At 40.1% G+C, this 22,579-nt stretch overlaps 1 protein-coding gene across 1 annotated transcript in view; it reads left to right on the top strand.

The window, feature by feature from the left end:
• Positions 1–22,579, top strand: part of LOC124798463 (protein turtle homolog A) — a 92,670-nt gene that overhangs the window by 6,257 nt on the left and 63,834 nt on the right. Inside the window, exons 3-4 of the mRNA XM_047261896.1 lie at positions 4,080–4,273; positions 22,348–22,477. Of these exons, the coding sequence (XP_047117852.1) occupies positions 4,080–4,273; positions 22,348–22,477 (324 nt within the window). The remainder of the gene's footprint in view (positions 1–4,079; positions 4,274–22,347; positions 22,478–22,579) is intronic.

Here is a 22,579-nt window from a genome sequence, read left to right as displayed (position 1 = left end):
CACACACACACACGGCAACTGTCTCTGGCCGCTGTGACCAGATTGCTGGCTGCAAGTGCATCGGATGAGACCAGCAATCTGAGTAGGATGATGGAGGTAAGGAGGTGGCATGCAATGGGGGGGGGGGGGGGGGGAGGGAGAGAGATCATGCAGGGTTGTGGTGGGAACAGGGTAGGGCTGCTGTTGCAGAGACGGAAGGCTGTGCTCGAGGGGTGGGGCAGAAAAGGGTGAGGAGAGAAATAGTAGAAGGTATGTGTTGTGTAGTGCTGGAATGGGAGCAGGGGAGGGGATAGGCATGTGGATGACTGGGACTAGCAGAAATGGAGGCAGGAGGATTGCTAGATCAAATGATATGTTGTCACGAAAGGACTTGCCTACACAATTGAGTTAGATGGTGGTATTAGGAAGGGCCCTGATGGTGCAGGCTGTGAAGCAGTCATTGAAGTGAGACACAGTGTGTTGGGCAGAATATTTAGCAACTGAGTGGTCCAACTTTCTCTTGGCCACAATTTTGTGATAGCGCAGACAGCTTGGTAGTCGTCAGGTCCATGTAGAAAGCACAGTGGTTGCAGCTTAGTTTGTAGGGTCCATGACAGTTTTTACAGGTTACCCTGCCTTTGATGGGATAAGGGGATGCCTGTGACAGGACGGGAGTATGTGGTAGTGAGACGTTGTATGGCACAGGTCTTACACTTAGGTCTATTGCAGGGATATGAGCCATGAGGCAATGGGTTAGGAGAGGGGTGGAGTAGGGATGTACAAGAATATTGTGCAGATTTGATGGGCAGAAGAACACCACTGTGATAGGGGTGACGAAAATAGTGGGCAACATGGGAGCATGTTACAGAGAATGCATATACACTGAGAGGTAGTTGGAATCTTGGTGGAGAATGTGGTTCAGTTGCTCCAGTCCTTGCTGGTACTGACTCATGGGAGAAGTGCTCCTGTTTTGCCACACATTGGGTATGTAGGAGGTACTAGGCCAATGGAAAGACAAAGCATAAGGTATCTGTTTCTGACCAAGGTTGGGAGGATAATTTTAGTCTATGAAGGCCTCAGTGAGACACTTGGCTTATTTGGAAAGGGACTCCTCATCCCTACAGTTGCTATGACTGTAGGTAGTTAGGCTGTATGGAAGGGACTCCTTGGTATGAAATGGGTGAAAACTGTGGCCAAGAGACAGCTGGGCACCCATTGCTGAACATGTTGCCCAACATGATGTACTTCACTTCGAGACTGCTTCACAGCCTGCACCATTTGAATCCTTCGAACAACACCAGCTTTTCTGACTTGCATAGGCGAGACCCTTCCTTACAACACAGTCTTCGTTCCTGTGATCTCCCTGACCTCTGTTTTTGCTAGTCTAGTCCATCAATCTGTTCCTTCCCTGCTCCCACTCCAGCACTACACAACACTACCTTCAATTCTGCCGGTTCTTCCTCATCTCTACTTCTCTCCTCAACCCTCCCACCTCCAGCACAGTGTTCCATCTCTGCAACAGCAATCCTATCCTGTTCCCACCACGTCCCTGCATGCTCTCAGAGGCAGCACAGTACCTTCCCCCCACCTGTACCATGCTATCTTTTGCCCTCCTCATCCAATGCCATCTCCTTACCCCCACAATCCACCTCAGATTGCTGGTCACATCAGATGCGTTTATTTTGTTCCAGACTTTCCATTGTTCAATTTAATCTGGTGGTCTGAAGAAATTATAGTACGAAATGACACTAAAAATAGTAGATGAGTTTGCTGTTTGGACAGCAAATTATCTCTCAATGGTAGAAGTAAGTTTGACTTAAATGCCAACTGATAAAATCAGAGAAGAGTTTTTGAAAGAGAAATATGTTAAGACAAAATGAAATTTGTCAGGAAATATTTATTCTGAAAATATTTCTGGAGTGTTGCATTATATGAATGCAAACTGTGGTTTATAAACACTGCAGACAAGTAGAGAATTTTTTGAAATATGGAGGTAACAAAGAAGTCCAACAATTAGATATACCAGATACCTAATGAAGAGGGTCCTGAATTGACTCAAAGAGAAAAGAAATTTGTGATCTGACTTAGCAAAATGAAGAATTGATTGATGGGAAACATTGAGGCATCAAAGAATAGTTAATTTGGTGATAGAGGGAAGTGTGTGTGGAGAGGGGGGGCGGGGGCGGTGTTAAACTAGGAAAGTACCAAGAAATGAAACATTAATCATACACAGTTGATGTTCCTGAGACATACTGTGTTTCACCTTTACCTACAATAATGGTGTTGGCAGAAGCAATGAATTAAAATTTATACCAGCATTGGGATTTGAACCCAGGTCTCTTGCTGTTTTTTTTTTAAATTTCATTTTGTTCGTTGAATCTGATCAGGGCGGATGTCGTAAGACACCCTTTTAAGTTCGTTGTTGATTTATTAACTCAGTTTTTTTATTACAGAGGGCAGCTAACCCTCTGACCGAACATGCTGAGCTACCATGCCAGCTGCTTATTAGGCAGATGCACTAACCACTGCGCTACACTGGTGCTGCAGCTTATGCGAGTTTAGAAGGGTAATAGCAATCGGTTGAGACTTGAAATGGAATTTGTGTTGAGGGAGGGAGACATACTAGGGTAAACTGCTGGGCCGTGGTAGCTGCAGTGCCAATGTGGTGCAGTAGTAAGCTAATATGGCTAGTAAGCAGGTGGCCTAAGTTCAAATCCCGGCACTGGTACAAATTTTAATTAATTGCTTCAGCCTACATCATTATCATACATAAAGATTAAAATCAATATCTCTCAAGAACATCAACCATTTATGAGTAATATTTGACCAGCATTAACGCCATTTTGCTCATTGCTAAGGTGCTTTCCCAATATTGGAGAGCCTCTACAGCATTGATGTGAATTTAGAAGGGGAATAGCAGTAGGCTGAGGCCTGAACTGTAATCTGTATCAGAAAGGAAGACATACTAGGGTAATCTGTGCAGCTGTACTAGCCGTTGTGCCAGTGTGGCGCAGCAGTTAGTGCATTTGCCTAGTAAGTGGGAGATCCAGGTTGAAATCCTGGCAATGGTAAAAATTTTGATTCATTGCTTCAGCCTACATCATTATTGTATAAATGAAATACTTCCACTGGATAGACTAGTGTTTTGACTGGAAACTACAACTAGAACAATGGCATTTAAGAAGCTCAAATCTGGGAGGACAATGTTGAAGAAGCAGAAATAAAAATTGCCACTTTTGAAGTAGAATTACTTTACATAATGACTGAAATGAGAAAGACAAGAAAAGCAGACTGCTCAAACTGAGTGAGGTGTAACAGTAAAGACCACACATTTTGAGGTACAATGGCTCAAATTTCTGGGTAGACAATCAGCTTTAGTTCTACAATGTAATGCCAGGATGTTTCTTTCAATCAGGCCTGACCATTTCCTTGTCCTCTTCTGTCCTTGCCCTGCTAAGAGAACACTGGATCAGTGGTTTTAATAAAATGTTTGTAATTTTGCCTACTTTCTCTCCTTCCTTCTTTCAGTCATACATAGAGCTAAAAGCAATAAAATACCTCCTTCAACGAACATCAAAATGTGTGGTGATACCCATTGTATAATTAAGGAATGTGTGTTAAATTGTATAAACTTATAATGTTAATGGTACTCAGTGTTATGCATATTTCCCTGCCATTAGTTTTGGAATTTGGATCAGCTATATACAAAACATTTTCATTTTCAATGATAAATATAAAACAAAGCTGTTTTACTTTAGGCAGACCTAATATCTAAAAACGTGAACTGTGTTGCAGACTCAACAGAGTAAAGAAGTTTGTGGATGGGATGAGATTTGATGCATTTGAAATGTGATACTATGTAGGAACTGAGTCATTGTAAGGAAAAAAATTTAAGATTTGGTATGTGGGATTAAGGCATCCAGAATTTGTTAGTTTGGTAATGGTGGGGGATGCCTTGGAGAGAGGAGGTTAGGGGTAGGCAATATGTATCTCTTTCTTTTGAAGAATGTGCGTGTGTGGGGAGGGGGGCCTGGGGGGGGGGGGGGGGGGGAGCAGGGAGGTTATGGATTGAAGTTTGGCTTAATAATAATATGTTTCAGCTCCTCCGCCAGCACTAGTTAATGTCACTGTTCGTCCCTCTACTGTATTGGCGCTTTTGATGTGGGATGTAGCTGAAGATGGAGGGTATGAAATCACACATTTCACTATTCGATTCCGCCAGAAGTATCCCTCTGATGATGGCCAACCTAACACCTGGCGCTCAACCCTTCCTGAACATATCAGTCCAACTGCTGTAAGTAATTAGTTTATTTTCAGAGGATTTTAGATAGATAATTTTTCTGTTGAGTGACTTGGATGGTTTCTTAGTCACATCTACTTAATAATGCCAATAAAAGAACATTTTTCTAGTACAGCTACTCTCGTTTCTATATTTCAGAAGTGTTCTTGAGATCGTTGTATCTTCTGACAGAGAAGTAAGTAATTCTGTGCTATGAAACACTTATCCTTGCATTGTAGTGCCACAGAATGGAGTGTGCAGAATACTTTACTGTAGAAAAATTGTTTTCCTGATTTTTGGTTTACTAATAGGATGGCTCACTGCATCTGTTAGTTGCATAGTTTAGTTTGTGACTGAAATTTCTAGATAAATATGTAGCTGGAAGCTAATGAACTTCATTGATGAGTGCAGCAGATCTTTGTACAGATTGTAAAAATCATTATTCTACTAATTCCTTATCCTTAGACAAAGTTTATTTGGGTTGAATATGTAAACTGGCGTAGACTTATGTCTTACTAGAAATAATTGTCTGTTTGGGTGTGCACCTCTTGGACAAACTGTCCCAACAATTTTTGTAAAATTACGTAAATTAATGACATTTCCAAATTCTCACTATTATTTTACTATTATTTTGCAACTGCAGTGAAGCATGGAGTGGTAAGAACACAGACAGTTTGCATTACTCTCTCTCTCTCTCTCTCTCTCTCTCTCTCTGTGTGTGTGTGTGTGTGTGTGTGTGTGTGTGAAGGAAATATGACAAAACAACAATAGGAAACAAAGTGCAGAACCACAGTAGTGTGTGTGTGTGTGTGTGTGTGTGTGTGTGTGTGAAGGAAATGTGGCAAAACAACAATAGGAAACTAAGTGTAGAACTACAGTAGTGTGTGTGTGTGTGTGTGTGTGTGTGTGTGTGTGTGTGTGAAGGAAACATGACAAAAGAATCATACGGCAAAAAGTGCAGAAATACAGTAAGGGTTGTAATTAAGGAAAAAATGTGTGAAAAGAGCATGATTTAAGTATTCATATTTGGTAATCACAAAACTGTCAAACTCAGGCTATATGTTTTAGTGAACTGGTCATTGATAAATCCACATTTTGTATCCTGATACTAGTGAATGCTTTAAACTGTTGTCACATCAATGTGCTTGTTGAAAATTTGAATTTGTATGTTCTTTTATTGTGTTCTTGTCATTACGATGTGCCTCCCATGTCTTTCCGATTATAGAACAAGAAGAAAAAGTTTAATGTGTGAATGTCAAGTGGATGTATACTTCACAGCCGTTGTTAAGTAAGGAGAGGCAGATTGTAGAAGAATTGTGATGGGTGTCTGAGTTATCCTGCATAGTAGTCAAACAAAACGCTCTTCACAGTTAATTTTGGTCTACTGTGAGAAATTTCTCATTACACATTAGGCTACAGTGTACTGTAAACAGTCTATGAGAATAGCCTTCTTAAGTTTTTACAAATGACAACTAGATGGTGCTGTTGAGATGTGACAGTACTGTTACCGTCTAGTCAGTGAAGGAAAGTTAGAGGAAAATTTCATGTAGTCACAAATTTTTGTGCAGTGGTATGGAGGGAGTGTTGTGAACAACATCTTAAAAATCCTGACTGGTGGAGTGTGAGCTTGAGGCTGGGGGAGTGTGAAGGTCACTTTTGTAGGCTTTTCATGAATGTCTTGACAGCCGCAGCTTCAAGTGAAACTTTTTCCCAGTACGAAATTAAATCATATTAATTTTTGTATAAAGAAAGGTCCTATTCATCTTTTCTCTAGGACTAATTATTTTCCCATTGCAAGGAATAATAGTGTTTTAATGGTGTGTGTGTGTGTGTGTGTGTGTGTGTGTGTGTGTGTGTGTGTGTGTGTCAAACATCATTTAAGTGGTTAGTATAACATCAAGAACACCAGAAGTACCATGTGGGTAATTTTTTACCCACAAGAGTTTTTCAAAGGCCTTAACCCCCTCCATAATCATCACAGGACCAAATGCTCCTGTGACTTTTCATCATTTATGGGGTTGTACAACTCACTAAAATTTTATCCCTCCAGCCCACCTAGAAGTATGAAACATTTATCAGTTCTTCTGGTAGCACCATGTGGATGATTTCTGACTCATACGCATTTTAGCGCAATTTGATATCAATAACACTAAATAGTTTCTGAGCATACCTTAACTCAATTCATGAGATGTTGGAGTGTATTAAGACACTTTGGGCCAAAAAGACCTTGAAATACAAAGAATTTGGAGGTCGGGCGATACTTTATATCAGTGTGGCTTTCCATTTTCTATGGTCTGGCAACATGCAGACCTATAAAGTGACACTGATGAGCCACAGAATAACATCCTACATCGCAGGCTGGGGCACTGCTAATAGTTCCCATACACAACAGCAAATGCCAGGTGTGTCATACTTAATGTTTCCTATCTGTACTTGACCTGAGTAGGCTGAGGCAGACCTGACACCAACAACGTAAGCTTGCAGTTTATTTTCATGAGTTTGTGTCACTGAAGCTACGATTGCAAGACGATGTGGCATTATGAAGAGCGAGATTCTCTACTGTCTGGAGAACATTTTACTGGTGCAATTGAGTGATGAATCCAGTAGTGAGACAATTCCATTGGAGGACAACAATTTGTTCCAGTGAAAACCGCTGACTCAAGTGATTCAGACACAGCAAATGAACAGTCAGCAGCATCTGATCCATCTGACGATGACCTTCTTCTTACACAACATAAGCATGAACCATTCTAGCTATATTTTTGAACCAAAGAGCACACAGTCAACTGTACAGCTTTCTTCCTTCTATTATTTAGATGTCAGATTTACAGATTCTACCCGAAGGTCTGAACATCCCTCTCAATGATGAGCCAAACATGCATACAATGTAAGACAAGGCCTTCAACAGGGACAAGGATGGTGGGGCAAAGGAGTTATCGGTCAGCCACCTGATGGAGTCAGCAAGTCACTGATAAATAAAACTTTATTCAAAACTCAAATGCAATGTCACTGATAATCTAATGTAAACACTTAAGTCAAATTGCGTCGTGGCTGATCTTTTGCCATTGTTCCCACTCTTTCACCGGTTACAAAGCATTTTGACATGTCACAAGACAGTGACGGCATGGCTGTTGGTGCAGTTCATGGAGCAGCGAAAGGTGGACTGGTCACAGTCACGGTATACTGAGTGCCACACGTTGTGCAACAGCTCATGTCAGTGATCCAATCCTGAAACTGATAAAGTACACTGAAGAAAACGCTCACAGCACAGTTGGTAATAATGAGTGATTCCTAAGCCTGGAAGAACTAGATGCTTTTATTGGATTACTTTAGACTTGTGGAGCATAGGGTGCTTGGGGAATTTCATACAAAGACATAAAGCAATAAGTGGGGACCTCCTTTCTTTCAAAGCACCGTGTCAAGTAACAAATTTGCAGAAATATGCAGTCATTTGTGTGTGATTATGTGTCATCAAGAAGACAACATAAGAAAACTGATAAATTTTGCCTTGCTTCAGAAATAAGGAATCTGTTTACTGCCAATTGCTTTGTCTGCTAAAAGCCAGACAAGACAATGACTGTCGACGACCAACTGTATCCTTGTGAGTGCAGGTGCCCATTCATACAATACTTGCTGCGTAAGCCTGATAAGTATGGGATAAAGTACTGGATTTTGTGTGATGCTGACAACTGCTACATCCTGAATAGATTCCCTTACCATGGCAAAGATGAAACTTGTGATCCAATCAAGAGTCTTGGTCACCATATCGGTATGAAAGTGGCACAGCCATTCCCCAACTGTGGTTGTAACATCAGCAACTGACAACTTCATCACCTCTGTGAAACAAGCGGATGAGCTGGAACAAAAAGGAACAAGTATAGTTGGCATGCTTTCAATTTCACTGAAGGAGATTCATCCTACGGTGCGGAGTGGAGGTAATGTATTGTATGCAACACACTTGTACAAGTCAGGTGACAATCTTTTCTCAGTATACCGAGAGAAAATGGAAAATATGTCCTTATTCTGATTGACATGCATGCTGGATGTCAGGTGAATGAGAATATTGAGCAGAAACTTCCGCAAAACTGTAAAGTCTTAAGGGTGGAGTCAGTGTAATTGCTCAAATGGCTAGATGCTGCAGTGTCTGAGCTGGAACCCACTGGTGGTGATGTTACCTTGATCAACACTAGCTTGAGTTTTAAGTTACTTAATTACTTACCTCTAAGAAGATTTGACGCTGAGAGATTATCCTCATAGTTGTAGATGGGCTTGCTGCTCCTTACAATCTGCAGTGAGGAGCTAGTCTCCCCTTGCAGGCACTCGATACTGGTGCTGGCCAATATGGAAATAGAAGGCGTTATCAAATTCACGCTTCCTGCAAATAACAAAAGTGAAATAAAATGTCAAACTTATGCTTCAAGTGCAACAAGGTTGTGTGCGAAAGCTGCTAAGTACAAACTCTTATCTGAACTGTGAGCCCATCCCAGATTAGACAATTCTGTCAACTCTTTGTTCCTAAATGTTTCTAAGTATAGACTAAAGTTGTTGATTCGAATGCTTTAATTCCCTGATTGCAATAAGCAAGAAAACATGCAGAGCGTTTTAGTCACCTGCTGCATTTTAGAATCTTTCACAAAAACCTGGTACTCAACGTATTTGTCTGTAAAAGTAAAAATACTACTAGTAATCACAAAAACAGTATGTTTTGGCTCTGTTTCAGTCTTTATTTATTTATTTATTTTTTTTTTTTAAAGGAAACATTGTAGCATTGTTTTACTTCTTTTGGTGATGATTTGTGAAACACTGTGGAATTTCTAGTGTAAAATGAAAAAGAAAAAATCTGAAAATTTATGTTTGACAGTGTGCTATTCATTTTAGAGACCAAATTATCCTTTGACTAAACTTTAGAGACTTCCTGAACGAATTGGCAACACGGCGACACTCAAAATCAAATACGAATAAAACTGTGGTTTCCTACTGTGGGTAAAAAAATCCCACATGGTACTACTAGGGGTACGGCAAAGTCCAGCACTTCTAGTGTTAAGGGATAAATTGTGTTCTGGGGGGTGTAACAGGGTGAAAATGTGGGGTGTAGGTTAAAAGTGTGAGGGAAAGTAGGATGCCGAACTGCGATCATGCACTTTCCTCCTCCATACGTCTGCCGAAGGACGAGAGAGTGGACAATTTCCAATTCTCTCTACCACATGGTCAAAAAAAAGTAACTCCAGGGTGTTTCACAAAGTTACACAGATCCTTTTGCAACTCGCGATATGAAACACTGGCATTGAAGTGTGCATACATGCATGGGAGTGTTTACTTTCCACAAAGTGAGGTAACACTACATGGAATGCAGATATGAGTTGCTGATAATACAACCCCAAGAAAAGCATATGGACAGATTCTACATAAATCTCTGTACAGTTTTCAACAAAGATAGAGGAAAATTGATTCTTAGCCATCCTGTACAGCAGATTGAATTTTTTTCTGGGAAAGGCAGCTTCCCCTCCCATGATTGCCACTCTCTTTTCAGTTAACAGACTGACTATACCTACCTAGCATTTCCTGTCCAGTTCTCTCATGTGAGGAGACAAAATAACTTCAATGAACTCATGTTTATATAGTGGAGCTATTTTCAGTTTATTTAGTGAGTATTTCACTGCTAAGTCAAAACATTATGACCACTGCCCACAGAAACATTGGATACTGCCTGGTGGCATTGTGGGCACACGATACAGTAACTAAAGAATGTAATCAGAGTAGACATGGCTGGGGGATCACCATAGCGAAGATGCGGGCTGGAAATGGGGAAATCCATTGGGATAAGCAACATTGACAAATAGCAGATTATTATTATTATTATGCAGAGCCTGTGAGTGAGTATCAAATGTTCATGTGCTACTGCCATGAGCCTCTGCGGAGAGAGGTAGAACAACAGTGAAACTGCCACTAGCTGCTAAATGGTTGGATGTCCACGTCTCTTCACAGAACATGTAGTTTGGAGGCTTGACTGCTTTGTAAAGGAGGATAGACGATGATCTGTGGCATCTCTGCTGAAAGAGCATAATGCTGATGCACGCACCAGTGTTTCAGAATACACCATTCATCGTACACTGTTGAATAAGTAGCTCCGCAGCAGACCACCCGTCCACATTCACAAATTGATCTACATCTACATCCACATCCATACTCCGCAAGCCACCTGACGGTGTGTGGCGGAGGGTACCCTGAGTACCTCTATCGGTTCTCCCTTCTATTCCAGTCTCGTATTGTTCGTGGAAAGAAGGATTGTCGATATGCTTCTATGTGGGCTCTAATCTCTCTGATTTTATCCTCATGGTCTCTTCACAAGAAATACGTAGGAGGGAGCAATATACTGCTTGACTCTTCAGTGAAGGTATGTTCTCAAAACTTTAAAAGCCCGTACCGAGCTACTGAGCGTCTCTCCTGCAGAGTCTTCCACTGTAGTTTATCTATCATCTCCGTAATGCTTTCGCGATTACTAAATGATCCTGTAACGAAGCGCGCTGCTCTCCGTTGGATCTTCTCTATCTCTTCTATCAACCCTATCTGGTACGGATCCCACAGTGCTGAGCAGTATTCAAGCAGTGGGCGAACAAGTGTACTGTAACCTACTTCCTTTGTTTTCGGATTGCATTTCCTTAGGATTCTTCCAATGAATCTCAGTCTGGCATCTGCTTTACCAACGATCAACTTTATATGATCATTCCATTTTAAATCACTCCTAATGCGTACTCCCAGATAATTTATGGAATTAACTGCTTTCAGTTGCTGACCTGCTATTTTGTAGCTAGATGATAAGGGATCTATCTTTCTATGTATTCGCAGCACATTACACTTGTCTACATTGAGATTCAATTGCCATTTCCTGCACCATGCGTCAATTCACTGCAGATCCTCCTGCATTTCAGTACAATTTTCCATTGGATCCAATGTTATCATCAATTTTGATTGCAGTGGGATCGGGGCCATCAGGATTTGACCATCAATCAATGGAAACATGTCAGCTCTTCAGGTGAATCACATTTTTGCTTCACTATGTCCCTAGTTGTGTCCACAAATGCTGTCATTGAGGTGAATGATGGCTTGAAATGTGCAGCATGCCACGGATGCAGGCTGGTGGGAGCAGTATTATGCTATGGGAGACCTCTCCTGCACTTGCATGGGACCTGTGGTAGTAATCAAAGACACTGTGACAGCTGCAAACTATGTGCTTCCCTTCATGCTTGATGTCTTCTCTGGCGGCAGTGTCATTTTTCAGCATGAAATCATGTTGATGTCTTGGTGACCAAATTTACCTGATATAAATCCTATGCAACCCCTCTGGATTGCTACCATGTACACAAATCAGTGGCCCATTCATCATCATCATCTTCGTTTCCCCTCTACCCAACATCTGGTCGGGTTGGGGAATCAATGGTACTTCACCATTTTACTCTCTCTTTCCACCATTCTTCTTCCACAATTTGGAACAGGTTTCTCCTCCTTAAACTCATCTGTTTCGTATCAATCCATCTTGTTCTTGGCCTCTTGCCTTCAATCTTGAACTCCAATGTTCTTCTTGGTATTCTTCTCTCTCCCATCCTCTTCACATGCCCAAACCATTTTAATCTATTCTAAGCGCCCCCCCCCCCCCCACACACACACACACCCGGGGTTCAAGGGCACCTTTCTTGATAAAAAGTGCAGTCATTGGTTAGAGTTGCACTTTCACAACATCCATGGCCTTTAAACCAAATAAATAAACTTTCAGAACTCATTTTCACAACATCCGTGGCCCTTACACCAATCAAATACACCTTTAGTACTCTCTACACTGCGTCTCCTATGAGTGTGGAGAGTTAAGGGCTTACCAGAATAGTAACAAGACCTAACCCAGATCCTTATTAACTGTCTCACCAATATGATAGATATGACAAGCAGTCACATTAGGAATCAAAACCGTGCAACCCAGCAGTGGCAGGAGCACTACTACCAGATTATTCAACAGCAACAGTAAACCAACTATTACTATGACTGAAGCTTTCATTATTTAGAGTACTAAAATTACAATTATGTCCTATAAATACACATGCTCCATCAAGAGTAGAAGTATTGGTGACTTAATGCAGTTTCGTTTTTGCAACAACCACTCTAGTGCCACTCTTTGTTTGTACGTTAATAACGCTCATGAAAACAGTAGCGCAATGACGCACATGTCGACAGCATCTGTTGTGCATCGTGATTCAGTAGCACCATCCAGTGCAGTTGCCTGTGCAGCAACCCAGTCCGATTCAGATTGGCAGTGAGACCAGATATGCCACTGCTTATAGAGCTGATTACACTTATCAACACTGCAACTTCTGGCTTTGGCCTCACATCACCCTCGGTGGCCAGAGAAACTAAGGCTGCTGAGTGGGCAGGACCACACTTTGTGAAAAGCAAACACCCAAAGGCATGTCTGCATAATGTGCCACCTGTGATTTATAAGACGAGCTGCAGAAGGGTTGGTATAACTTCGTGAAATACCCTGTAGTTGCCTTTTTGACAATGTGCTTTAGAGAGAAAGGGAAATTGCCTGCCCCTTTTCATTTTGCAGACCTATGAGGTAGGAAAGTGTATAATCACAATCTGGGAATCTAGCTTCCCTCATACTTCGAAACTCCACCCCTGCATTTCCACCCTGTTACCCTCCCAGAACACAGTTATCCCATAATAATGTTCAACTGCACTTAGATGTGCTAGAATAATTTAATGTTGGTTTTTATCAAGTTATTTAATAATAAACATCAGTGTTATACAATTGAAACAGTATTCAACAATCTATTTTAGGAAGTTTAATTTTGTACTGGAAAAAATTTTCACCATAAGTTGTGGTTTTCGATGTATTCATTAAAAGCCTAAACAAGTTACTTTCATGCCCCCACCTTTCCCCTATGTTCACATACCACTGGTTATGTTGTTCATGACACACTCTGCTACCACTGTACAAAAATATGGGACTACACAAATTTTTCCTTTTGTTGACATTTTTTGGTCTTTGGTGCCTTGGCAATTACTGTAAAATTTGTCATTCATTATCATTAAAACAATGTCAGCGAGAAATGAGTCAAGTACTTTGTTCACAGTAAGAATATAGAGAAACAGTGTTGTGAATAATGGAAATTACATGTGAGAATTTTCATTGGATGATTTTATACAATTTTCAGTGAATCCTAATTCAACATCACTGCCTCAAAGTGTTTCTTTCAACTTTGGTAATCTGTTGCCTCCAGTAAAGATAGTTTTCAGCTGGGTACATGGTGGGGAGGGGGGGGGGGGGCGATAGGTGGGGAGAAGAGCGCTATCTGGTGGTGGCATGATGAGTCTGCCACCAGGTGCATCATAAGGAGGCGGTGGGGAAGGGGGGGGGGGGAGGAGAGGACAGGCAAGGGGAAAAACAAGCATGTGCATTGGCAGAGGATGATGCACAATGAGGGTGAGTGGACATGAATAAAGGAGGTGATAGGACAGAGGGGGTGGAAACTGTAGGGTGTGGGGACAGTAGGTTACCATAGGTCAAGGCCAGGATAAGTTCGGGAGTGGAGAATATGTTTAAGGATAACTCCCATCTGCACATTTCAGAAGTGGTGGTGGAGATGAGGATCCAGATGGCCTGGATTGTGAAGCAGCTAGCCAGATATGACACGATTATTGTTGTCTAGCGTTCAAATTTCTATACTGTTCATCCAGGCATTCCCAACCCCTCCCCCCACCCCCACCCCTCCTCCCTCACCCCTCCTCCGCACCCTTCCCTTTTTAATCCCTTGATTAAATCCCTTCACTAAACAAGAGGAAATTCAGAGACAGGTTTGTTTGCGCAGGAGGCAGATGAGAAGGATGATGACACTAGCAGGCATGCACACAGGAATTTTTGGTGTGGGGCAAGGAAGGGGGAATACTGTAGAAATGAGTGGATGCCAATAGGGAAAAATCCTGGGGGAAAGAGGGAGGTGGGAAAAGTAGGGAGAGGTAGAAATTCTGGATGTGTGTAATTGATTGGGACAAGACAAAAGGGTAGAGACAGATGACTTGCAAGGGGGCAAGTTGAAGATAGGAAGCAGCAGTCTCCAGCTGATCTTGATGGTATAGTTGAGAAGCAGCTGTTAGTCATTTTTAAATAAAAGCTTTTTGGTATTCAAACCAAGTCATTTCAAATAAAATTCTGTAACTTTTAAAAGCTGTTTCTAGCATCATTGTCAAGTAAAACTACAAGTTGCCCTTGTTGGTTATGTGCCCTATTTACTGTATATAGGTAAGGCAGCAGCTTCTGGAACCTTTCAGAGGATGCTCGGAGATACACCTATGGGAATGCAAGGTGAAAAGCTTCTAGCTTCTCCCTTCAGACATGGCACCTGAACACTCAGTAGGTTTATTCTTGATGGTAGTAACAGAGACAGCTGTTGAAAAATCTATAATTTTACCTATAATGGCAGAGCTCAAATATCAAGAAGATGTAATAATTTTCATGTTGGCCAGCAATGAAACAGCAAAATTATATGCAGCATGGTTGTACTCACAAGTGGTTTGCTTCTGCTCTGATAGGCTGTATGCTTGTTTAGTAAGCACGAGAGGATTACAGAGATACTCAACAACATGTAGTGGCAGATGCTACAAGAGAGGTTTTGTGCATTACGAGAGATTTACTGTTGAAATTCTGTGCGCATACATTCCAAGAAGAGTTGGGCAACGTACTACTTCCTTCTTCGTACATTTGACAAATTAACCATGATGAGAGTATCAGAGAAACTAGAGCTCATACATAGGCTCACTGACAATTGTTCTTACCATGCACAATTTATGATTGAAACAAGGAATGGGAGAAGTATCCTCTGCCGTATGGTGTAACATGACCAGTAGAATATAGTGGTACTTATAGGCTAGAAGTTTTTCCCTTCATAAATGACAGAGGTTAAGAAGTATTGGTGTTTCGACAAGAACTGTGGCTCACCTGTAAACGGTGTGTAAAGCAGTCTTTCCCTCCCTCTTCCCTCCCTCCCCCTTCCCCCTCCCTCCCCCTTCCCCCTCCCTCCCCCTTCCCCCTCCCTCCCCCCTTCCCCCTCCCTCCCCTCCCTCCCCTTCCCCCCTCCCTCCCCCTCTCTCTCCCTCTCCCCCCCTCTCCTTCCCCCCCCCTCTCCCCCCCCCCCCCCTCTCTCTCTCTCTCTCCTCTCTCTCTCCTCTCTCTCTCTCTCTCTCTCTCTCTCCTCTCTCTCTCTCTCTCTCTCTTCCCCCCCCCCCCCTCTCTCTCACTTATAGTGCATTTGGTGCATAATAATGATCAGTTCTTGCAATCATACCACCAGTTATCAAAGCCTTTAGAGCAAGGAGGCAAGAGTATTGTCTCTGGGTAATTGCTGTGGATGAAATAATTCCACACATTTACCATACCAATAAATCACTCAATCGTCACCTTCTAACAAATAAATCAACACAACGTGCCTCTGCCCACATGTACAGGTGAAAATCCAAGAGTACAGCTTAACTGTATTTTTCATTGTTGATCAGTTAATCTGTGGCATGGTGTAAATGATATGTACAACTTTGTGTAGCCCCTGAAGTAGTAATCTGTTAATTTACTGACAACCCCAGTGTCCTCGTTTGTGACAGTTTCAAATACTGGTACCTTGGAAACAGTTGCTAATGGAACATATATTTATCCGATGTTTTCCGTTCAGAGTTATTGATACTATTTGTCTTAATATTTGTTGTTTTCCTTGTGAATCATCTGTAGAGAGAGAGAGAGAGAGAGAGAGAGAGAGAGAGAGAGAGAGAGAGAGAGAGAGATTGAAAATGCTCTTACATTTCCATGGGACATACCCGATGTTACTTAAGTTTATTTTGAAAGTTCTCTATCCATTATAATGAACTGGGTGTGTAGTCAAATACTCAGTTGCGTATCTTCAAAGATACCATACTTCACATGATTATATATTTGTTAGTAGTTGATGATGCAGTACAGTGTTGAACACCTTTTGGAAGTCCAAGATGATGGGCCCTAGCTAATCATCTGTCTGCTCTGAAGAATGTTTGTTTCAAGAATTTCATTTCATTTATTGTTTTATGCAGATTTACAGAGAACTATAGGGTTCCTACGTACAGCTAGTCCTGAAATTTCTCTAGGTGTTTCATCGCCAAATATTTACTAGGTAGCTGGCCAAAGTGGGGTTAAAACGACAGAAAAATTAGTTAATAGACACTGATTTTCCTTCCAAAAATTTGTCATGAAATTAACAAAATTTATATTGTCTATTTGATGGAAATGGTTGCATTGTTTTTGCTTCATTATAGATGATTTAATTTGGCAGATGAGTGAGAATCTCACAACTTCCTAAAAACGGCGTTTGAAGACAGTTTTTTTGTTTTTGCACTAAACTCAGTCTGTAGGCAAGTTATGAATAAAACTATAAATAATTTGTTGATGAGAGTTATTTCCCAAAATATCTGTGATCCTTTTCTGTCAGTTTCAAGGTATCAGTTGCAGTTTACTGCCAGGTCTATGTAAGTTTCACAATGTGGTTTTAAGTACAGTGTTTTATTGGCATGTGCATGTTATTAGAATACCTATATACCTTGGAATTCATCTCGTTTCTGCCAGATTAATTTACTTTATTGCCACATAGCACTATAATTCAAAAATAAAGAAAATCTTGTGCTGATAATTTAACAGCATAGGTGAAACAATCTGTCAGAATATTCAAGAGACTTAAACATATAGATGTGATGCAGGAACATTAGTCCTAAAATTAAATGTAAGTTTCCGAGTCACTTGTGAGTATTTGTCTTGTGCAGACAGAAGAAAACAGAAGTTGTGCACTGTAGTGAGCACAGTGATTTATTAATGGAAGAAATAGTGTTAGCACATAATGATTGTGCCTGTTGAAAATTGCACTGTACTACACCACAGATTTTTAAGTTAATGTACAGGAAACATATACTTTTTAATTTAACATATGCTGCAACTTGTTTTCAACAAAGAAGTAACCTACTCTGCTTGAAAACTCATACTGAAATAGACAAGTTGTTTACTTTAAACAGTTGTTTACTACTTAGTGTGTGCTACTTTTTCATCTTTGGTATTCCCTCACCTTGAACATTTAAGTCAGTTACTTTACACAGCTGATTAGTGTCTAATATAAGGTACTGTTTTGTCAGTGGCCATTATTGACATATCATCATATATATTTTGGCTGAACATAGTTCAAGAGGAAGTAGTCATAAATTATTAATAAGAAGTGGCTTGAACATTTTTGTGATTAATTTTTGTTAATCAGTTTCTGTAGCTTCATAGAAGCTATATCTAAAATTACCCAATTGTTTGCTTCTTGAATTCACAAAAAGGAATTGCATCTCAGATACTACGTATTTGGTGTTTCTGAGGTACATGTTTATCACATTTGTTTATGTGGTCTGGAAAGAATAAAGTTGTTCCTGTAGGTAGTCTAGATATATTTGTTTATTGCAATAATGAAAATTACAGACTGGAAATGATAACCACAACACATGGGCCCCTAAACACATCCACTCACAACTACTCCAGTAATAGTTACTGTTGATTTGTTCTGGTCATTGTCAGTATGCCCCTGTTACAAATGGAGTTGTGCACAAAACAAACCAGCAAAGAAAGTAATCTAAAAGTGTTGTGTAGGTTAATCACATTATCCAGGCATGTCCTGCTCTTATAGAAATGCAGGTTTTCTCAGTGGATTTAATTGATGAAATCTTCTTGGGTTATCAGTCTAGTCATGGCATCATATTGCCACAATGCCTGAAAGTGACAAGCGGGAAAATAATTGAAATGCATGACTAGGCTGATAACCCTGCAAGGTTTCATTTATATCATTATCTAGAGATCCTGAAGGTAGTTGTCAGATGTAGGGTAGGGGACAAAGAAAAGGCATTGATATTTTGTCCAACACTGTAAATAAAAACAAAGGCCTTCCAAACCACGCATAATAGAAGAAAAATGGCTATTTACCAATATTTAAAATGCAAGCAGTTCAAACAGAAGTGATAGAAATGCAAAAGTTATTAAATAAATGTATGGTAGCTGCTTAACAGAAGTAAAGACCAGAGAAGGAGATTAAAAGAATTGCAAGAATAATATGGAAAGGAATAATCACTCAGAAGCATGGACCCAAAATGTGTGTGATGACACGTTACTTAGAAGTAGGTGGTTCAAATCCTGGTGGTGGAAGAAATTTTCATCACTTTTATCTGACTTGGCAAGGGAAGGACATGGTGACATGGAGTTAGTGGCTTTCTATCACTGTCCTGTGTTCAATTTCTCCCCACAGTGTCTCATGAATAGATGGTGTGTAATACTGCTGATGGTGAACCATCCAACAGACAGTCTTGTTGATACTATTTGGCTGTGTGTTGGCACTGGGTTTCACCATGTCATCTCTCTCTCTGTCATCAGCAACACAAACACTACTCCGTACATACTCGAATCAGTCACCTACACTCAACAGACACGACTCTCACACTTTGTGAAGGAATGGTGTCATTTTCAAGTTAGCTGTCTGAACCTAGAATGCATACAATATTACTTGGCCACTAGTTGCGCAGAAGGCGTGGTAGGGGAGGGGACACCAGTAGTGGTGGGGGCTCCCTTGCGGACAGGACAGCGCGGTAGTGGAGGTGTTGCTCTACAGCAAAAGCCTTTGTGCAAACACGTACCTCACAGAACTTGTGAGCTACAGCTAGTGAGACTGAAAATGATCGTATTAACAGGTTAAGCCAGTACGATAAATAATCCAACAAGCCGACCATTTATTATTAAAACCACAATGGGTACAGGATCATGCTGAAATTCGATCAGAGAGAGCAATTTATTTTCACCTATCTTGTTCACCTTATTTTCTTTTTCATGTTGCCATGTTAAAATTAGCTTCTTTTCCCAAAACAAAACAGTGTTTACAAAGTTTCACCTCACTGACATGCTAATGCAGTTGCAACAGAATCCTGCAACAGTCTACTATTAATAAAACTGTCAAAGACAAATGAAGATCAGTAACTTAAGAAAAGCTCGTGCTTTGTATAAAAATAAGAGTGTGATTGCTTCATTTATGGTGTTACAAAATCCATACTAATTCTCATTTCGCCAGATATCGATAGCCCATCAAAGCATTACATTATTTCGTTGAAAAAAAATCTCTAGTCACTCGTATATCACAGTAGATAATAAAGTTTCACATGATGGATATATAACTTAATACCCTCCGCTTTTCATGCAATCATTTGCCAAAAATTCATTGCAATATTTCGAACCATGTATGAGATCTGAAGGATGATATGAATATTTCACCTCCTCTCTCATTTGAGCACATGACCAGAAATGAGTGCATTTCATACAGTCAGTTTCCTCAAGATTGGTGGCAGGTATAGATCTCGTCTCAAGTTTAAAGAAAAATCCAGTATGTTACTCCATGCCAGAGAATGTCTCTTTCGTAACAGCTGAAGCTCATAGCTCTGTAACCGATAACCAACTGAGGCAGCCATCCATTTGGAACACAGGGGTGGACTCACCCAGCACGGAGAGTGAGGATGTGCTTCTGTGGACCAGCCAAGTAATCCTGTGCAAGCTCTAACCCTTGGGGTCTCCCAGCCAATGATACCATACATCTTTAATGTACAGTACAAAAGAGTTTAGAAGCTAGAGTATTTGTACGAGAGTTACAGAGAAACGAGAATGCTAAGATGCAATCAGCAGAAATCATTTCTGATGCATTAATTTTAACTTGATACATGCTGGGAACATTTTTATTTATTTCTCTTTGCAATCAGCACTGATTCCTGTTGTTATGAGACCCTGATTGCCATCTTTTTTATCCCACTGTTAGAAGTGCTTTTCATATTCTTTCATCCACTGCCTCTTGAACCTCATCATCAGCAAAAGTTTTTCCCTGCAAGTCTTCCTTCAACATTGAAATAAGTGGAGAAATGATCATTGTGTATGTTTTGGATTGTACAATAGTGTGTGTATACTTCCCATCTGAAGGTAGTTCCTTGGTGCCACACACAGTGTACACATGGGTGCAGTCACAAAATACAGTTTTGTAATGTCTCAGAGTAGACATCATCATCATATTGTACCCCATAGCCAAGTATTTCTTAAGAACTGATTTTCCTGTCTCAAAAAATGATTATCATGATTAATTCATTTGCATGATATTGAGGTATGGAAATTGTTCCTTAATATTTCGAGAGTGGAATCATTCTAATGATTGTCACTTTTGTTCAGGAGTTTAGTGATCTAGGTATATGTTACTACAGTGTAGTCAAACAGATTTTCTTCTGCATAAATGCTGGTATGATAGCTAGTGAATTTCATTTTTGAGCTTCAACCAGTATGTGAAATTTCAGCTTTTCATGATGTATTGGCTGCTTGAAAAGCCCAAGTTATTGTAGCAGTGTACAATTATGTCTGGCACCTTATGTACACACATTTTCTGCTAACGCAGCATGTCTATCCATTTAATGAACCATTTTTGACACATCTGGACGTTGGCCGCAGTTTCTCATCTGTTAGTGTGTATGTTTTGAACAAGTTTTGTTGTCAGGGCTACAGGTGGCACTCCCTTCTTTGATACTTCTGAATATCGTTACTGACATTTTTTAAATGCAACACCATTTGACCACTGTTTGCTTGTTCAAAACATTTTCACCCAAAAAAAAAAATGAGCTGGCAAAAAAATTCAGCTGTTCTTTTCCTCTTCCATGCTGAAGATCAATTGCAGCCTAAATTTAATTCAAGTTAGTCAGTATAAATCTGGCATGAAATTATAGTCAGCAAACAGGAAAACTACTCTTTACGGAATATGCTTCAAATGACTACCATTGATGTTGATACATAATCTCATTATTGTTTAGATTATATTGTCATGATGTACCACTAAATGTTTTTCAGGCCAGTTTTAATTTAGCTACCCTGCACTTAGTGTAACATGGAGTAGTAGTAATTACTTTGAATTCACTTTACCTAAAACTAAAACCTAGTACAGCATAACATGTCACACGGGCAAAAGAATAAATGGCAGTATTGGAAACTCTGAATAAAATAACTTTTATTCAGTTTTTGTTTACATTGTGTCTTTACTGTTTTGATGAACAACATGCCATCTTATCATCCTCTTCAACAAACCATTCTATTTCTTTCTTTTGATTTTTATGCTCAGTTTGATGGTTGCATCTACTAGAACAGAATGTATATGTAGTTGAGTTGTGTACATCACAATTTATGAACTTGGAAGGCATATTTTTTCAGTGGTGATATCCAGATGAAAATGTTTACTGACCTGGTAAAAATTACAGCCAATTTATGCCAGTGACCTCTATATGTGTGGGTGTTGCCAAAAGGATCATAAAAACATAGTATGGTTGTGAATTGAATTTTATTTCCAGTTGTTTCTTTGCCAGGAACTGATTCCATTCCACGAGACCAAATTGAAATGACTTGTCATTAAAGCCATGTAAAGTGACAGAATATATCTGTACACAATAAGCAGTAACTTTTGCCCAAAGATTATGAAGTTCCCTCCAAATTTTGTAATATAGGCAGCTGAAGGTGGAATTTTTATTTTACACCTGACATGAAGTGCTACAGGTGCAGTAATGAGCACAAATTAGTATCATTAATGTGGTTTAACACAATAACTGTTTTCAAAGGAGCTAAATATGCTCCATATATAACATTGTGAGAGTAATCCAGTATGAGAATGAATCAACAAATTATCTTTCCATGGCAGAACACAAAATGAAACAAGCAATACTGTATTTTCAGCAGGACAACAACTATAAAATATAAACAGTGTTGTATGTAAAAAAATTTGCACTTAATCTGCCTTTTGTTACTACTGTGCTACAGCTGGTAGTTGTCGTGACTTCTAAATAAATTTAACAATGGCATTGAAGTTTCACTCTCAAAGTTATCTTAAGTCTAATTATTTTTTCTAGTGTTTAGCACATTGCATGAGTGCAGTATTTCTCCTCTTTCTCCACCAGCTGCTTCCTCTTGTACACAGGCAAGTGATGCTATGGATTTGTTTTTTCAGAGGCAAGTTGATGTTTATCATTTGAAGCCAAATACTACATATATATTTAGACTGTGGGCAAACAATCAGCTTGGAAAAGGAGTGGTGACAGTAATGGAAGCAACTACTTCACATGATACACAAGAGATTGGTAAGTTGGTTTGGAACTTATACAACTTCACTTTAATTTCAATAAAAAAGTGTCTTGGATTGTTACATTTGTGACCTATGAGAGTCTGCTTCCAATAGAATG

This window comes from Schistocerca piceifrons, chromosome 1, assembly GCF_021461385.2.
Source record: "Schistocerca piceifrons isolate TAMUIC-IGC-003096 chromosome 1, iqSchPice1.1, whole genome shotgun sequence".
Taxonomy (NCBI): Eukaryota; Metazoa; Arthropoda; class Insecta; order Orthoptera; family Acrididae; genus Schistocerca; species Schistocerca piceifrons.
The sequence above is the reverse complement of the archived record's forward strand: the minus strand, read 5'-3'. Positions and strand labels throughout refer to the sequence as shown.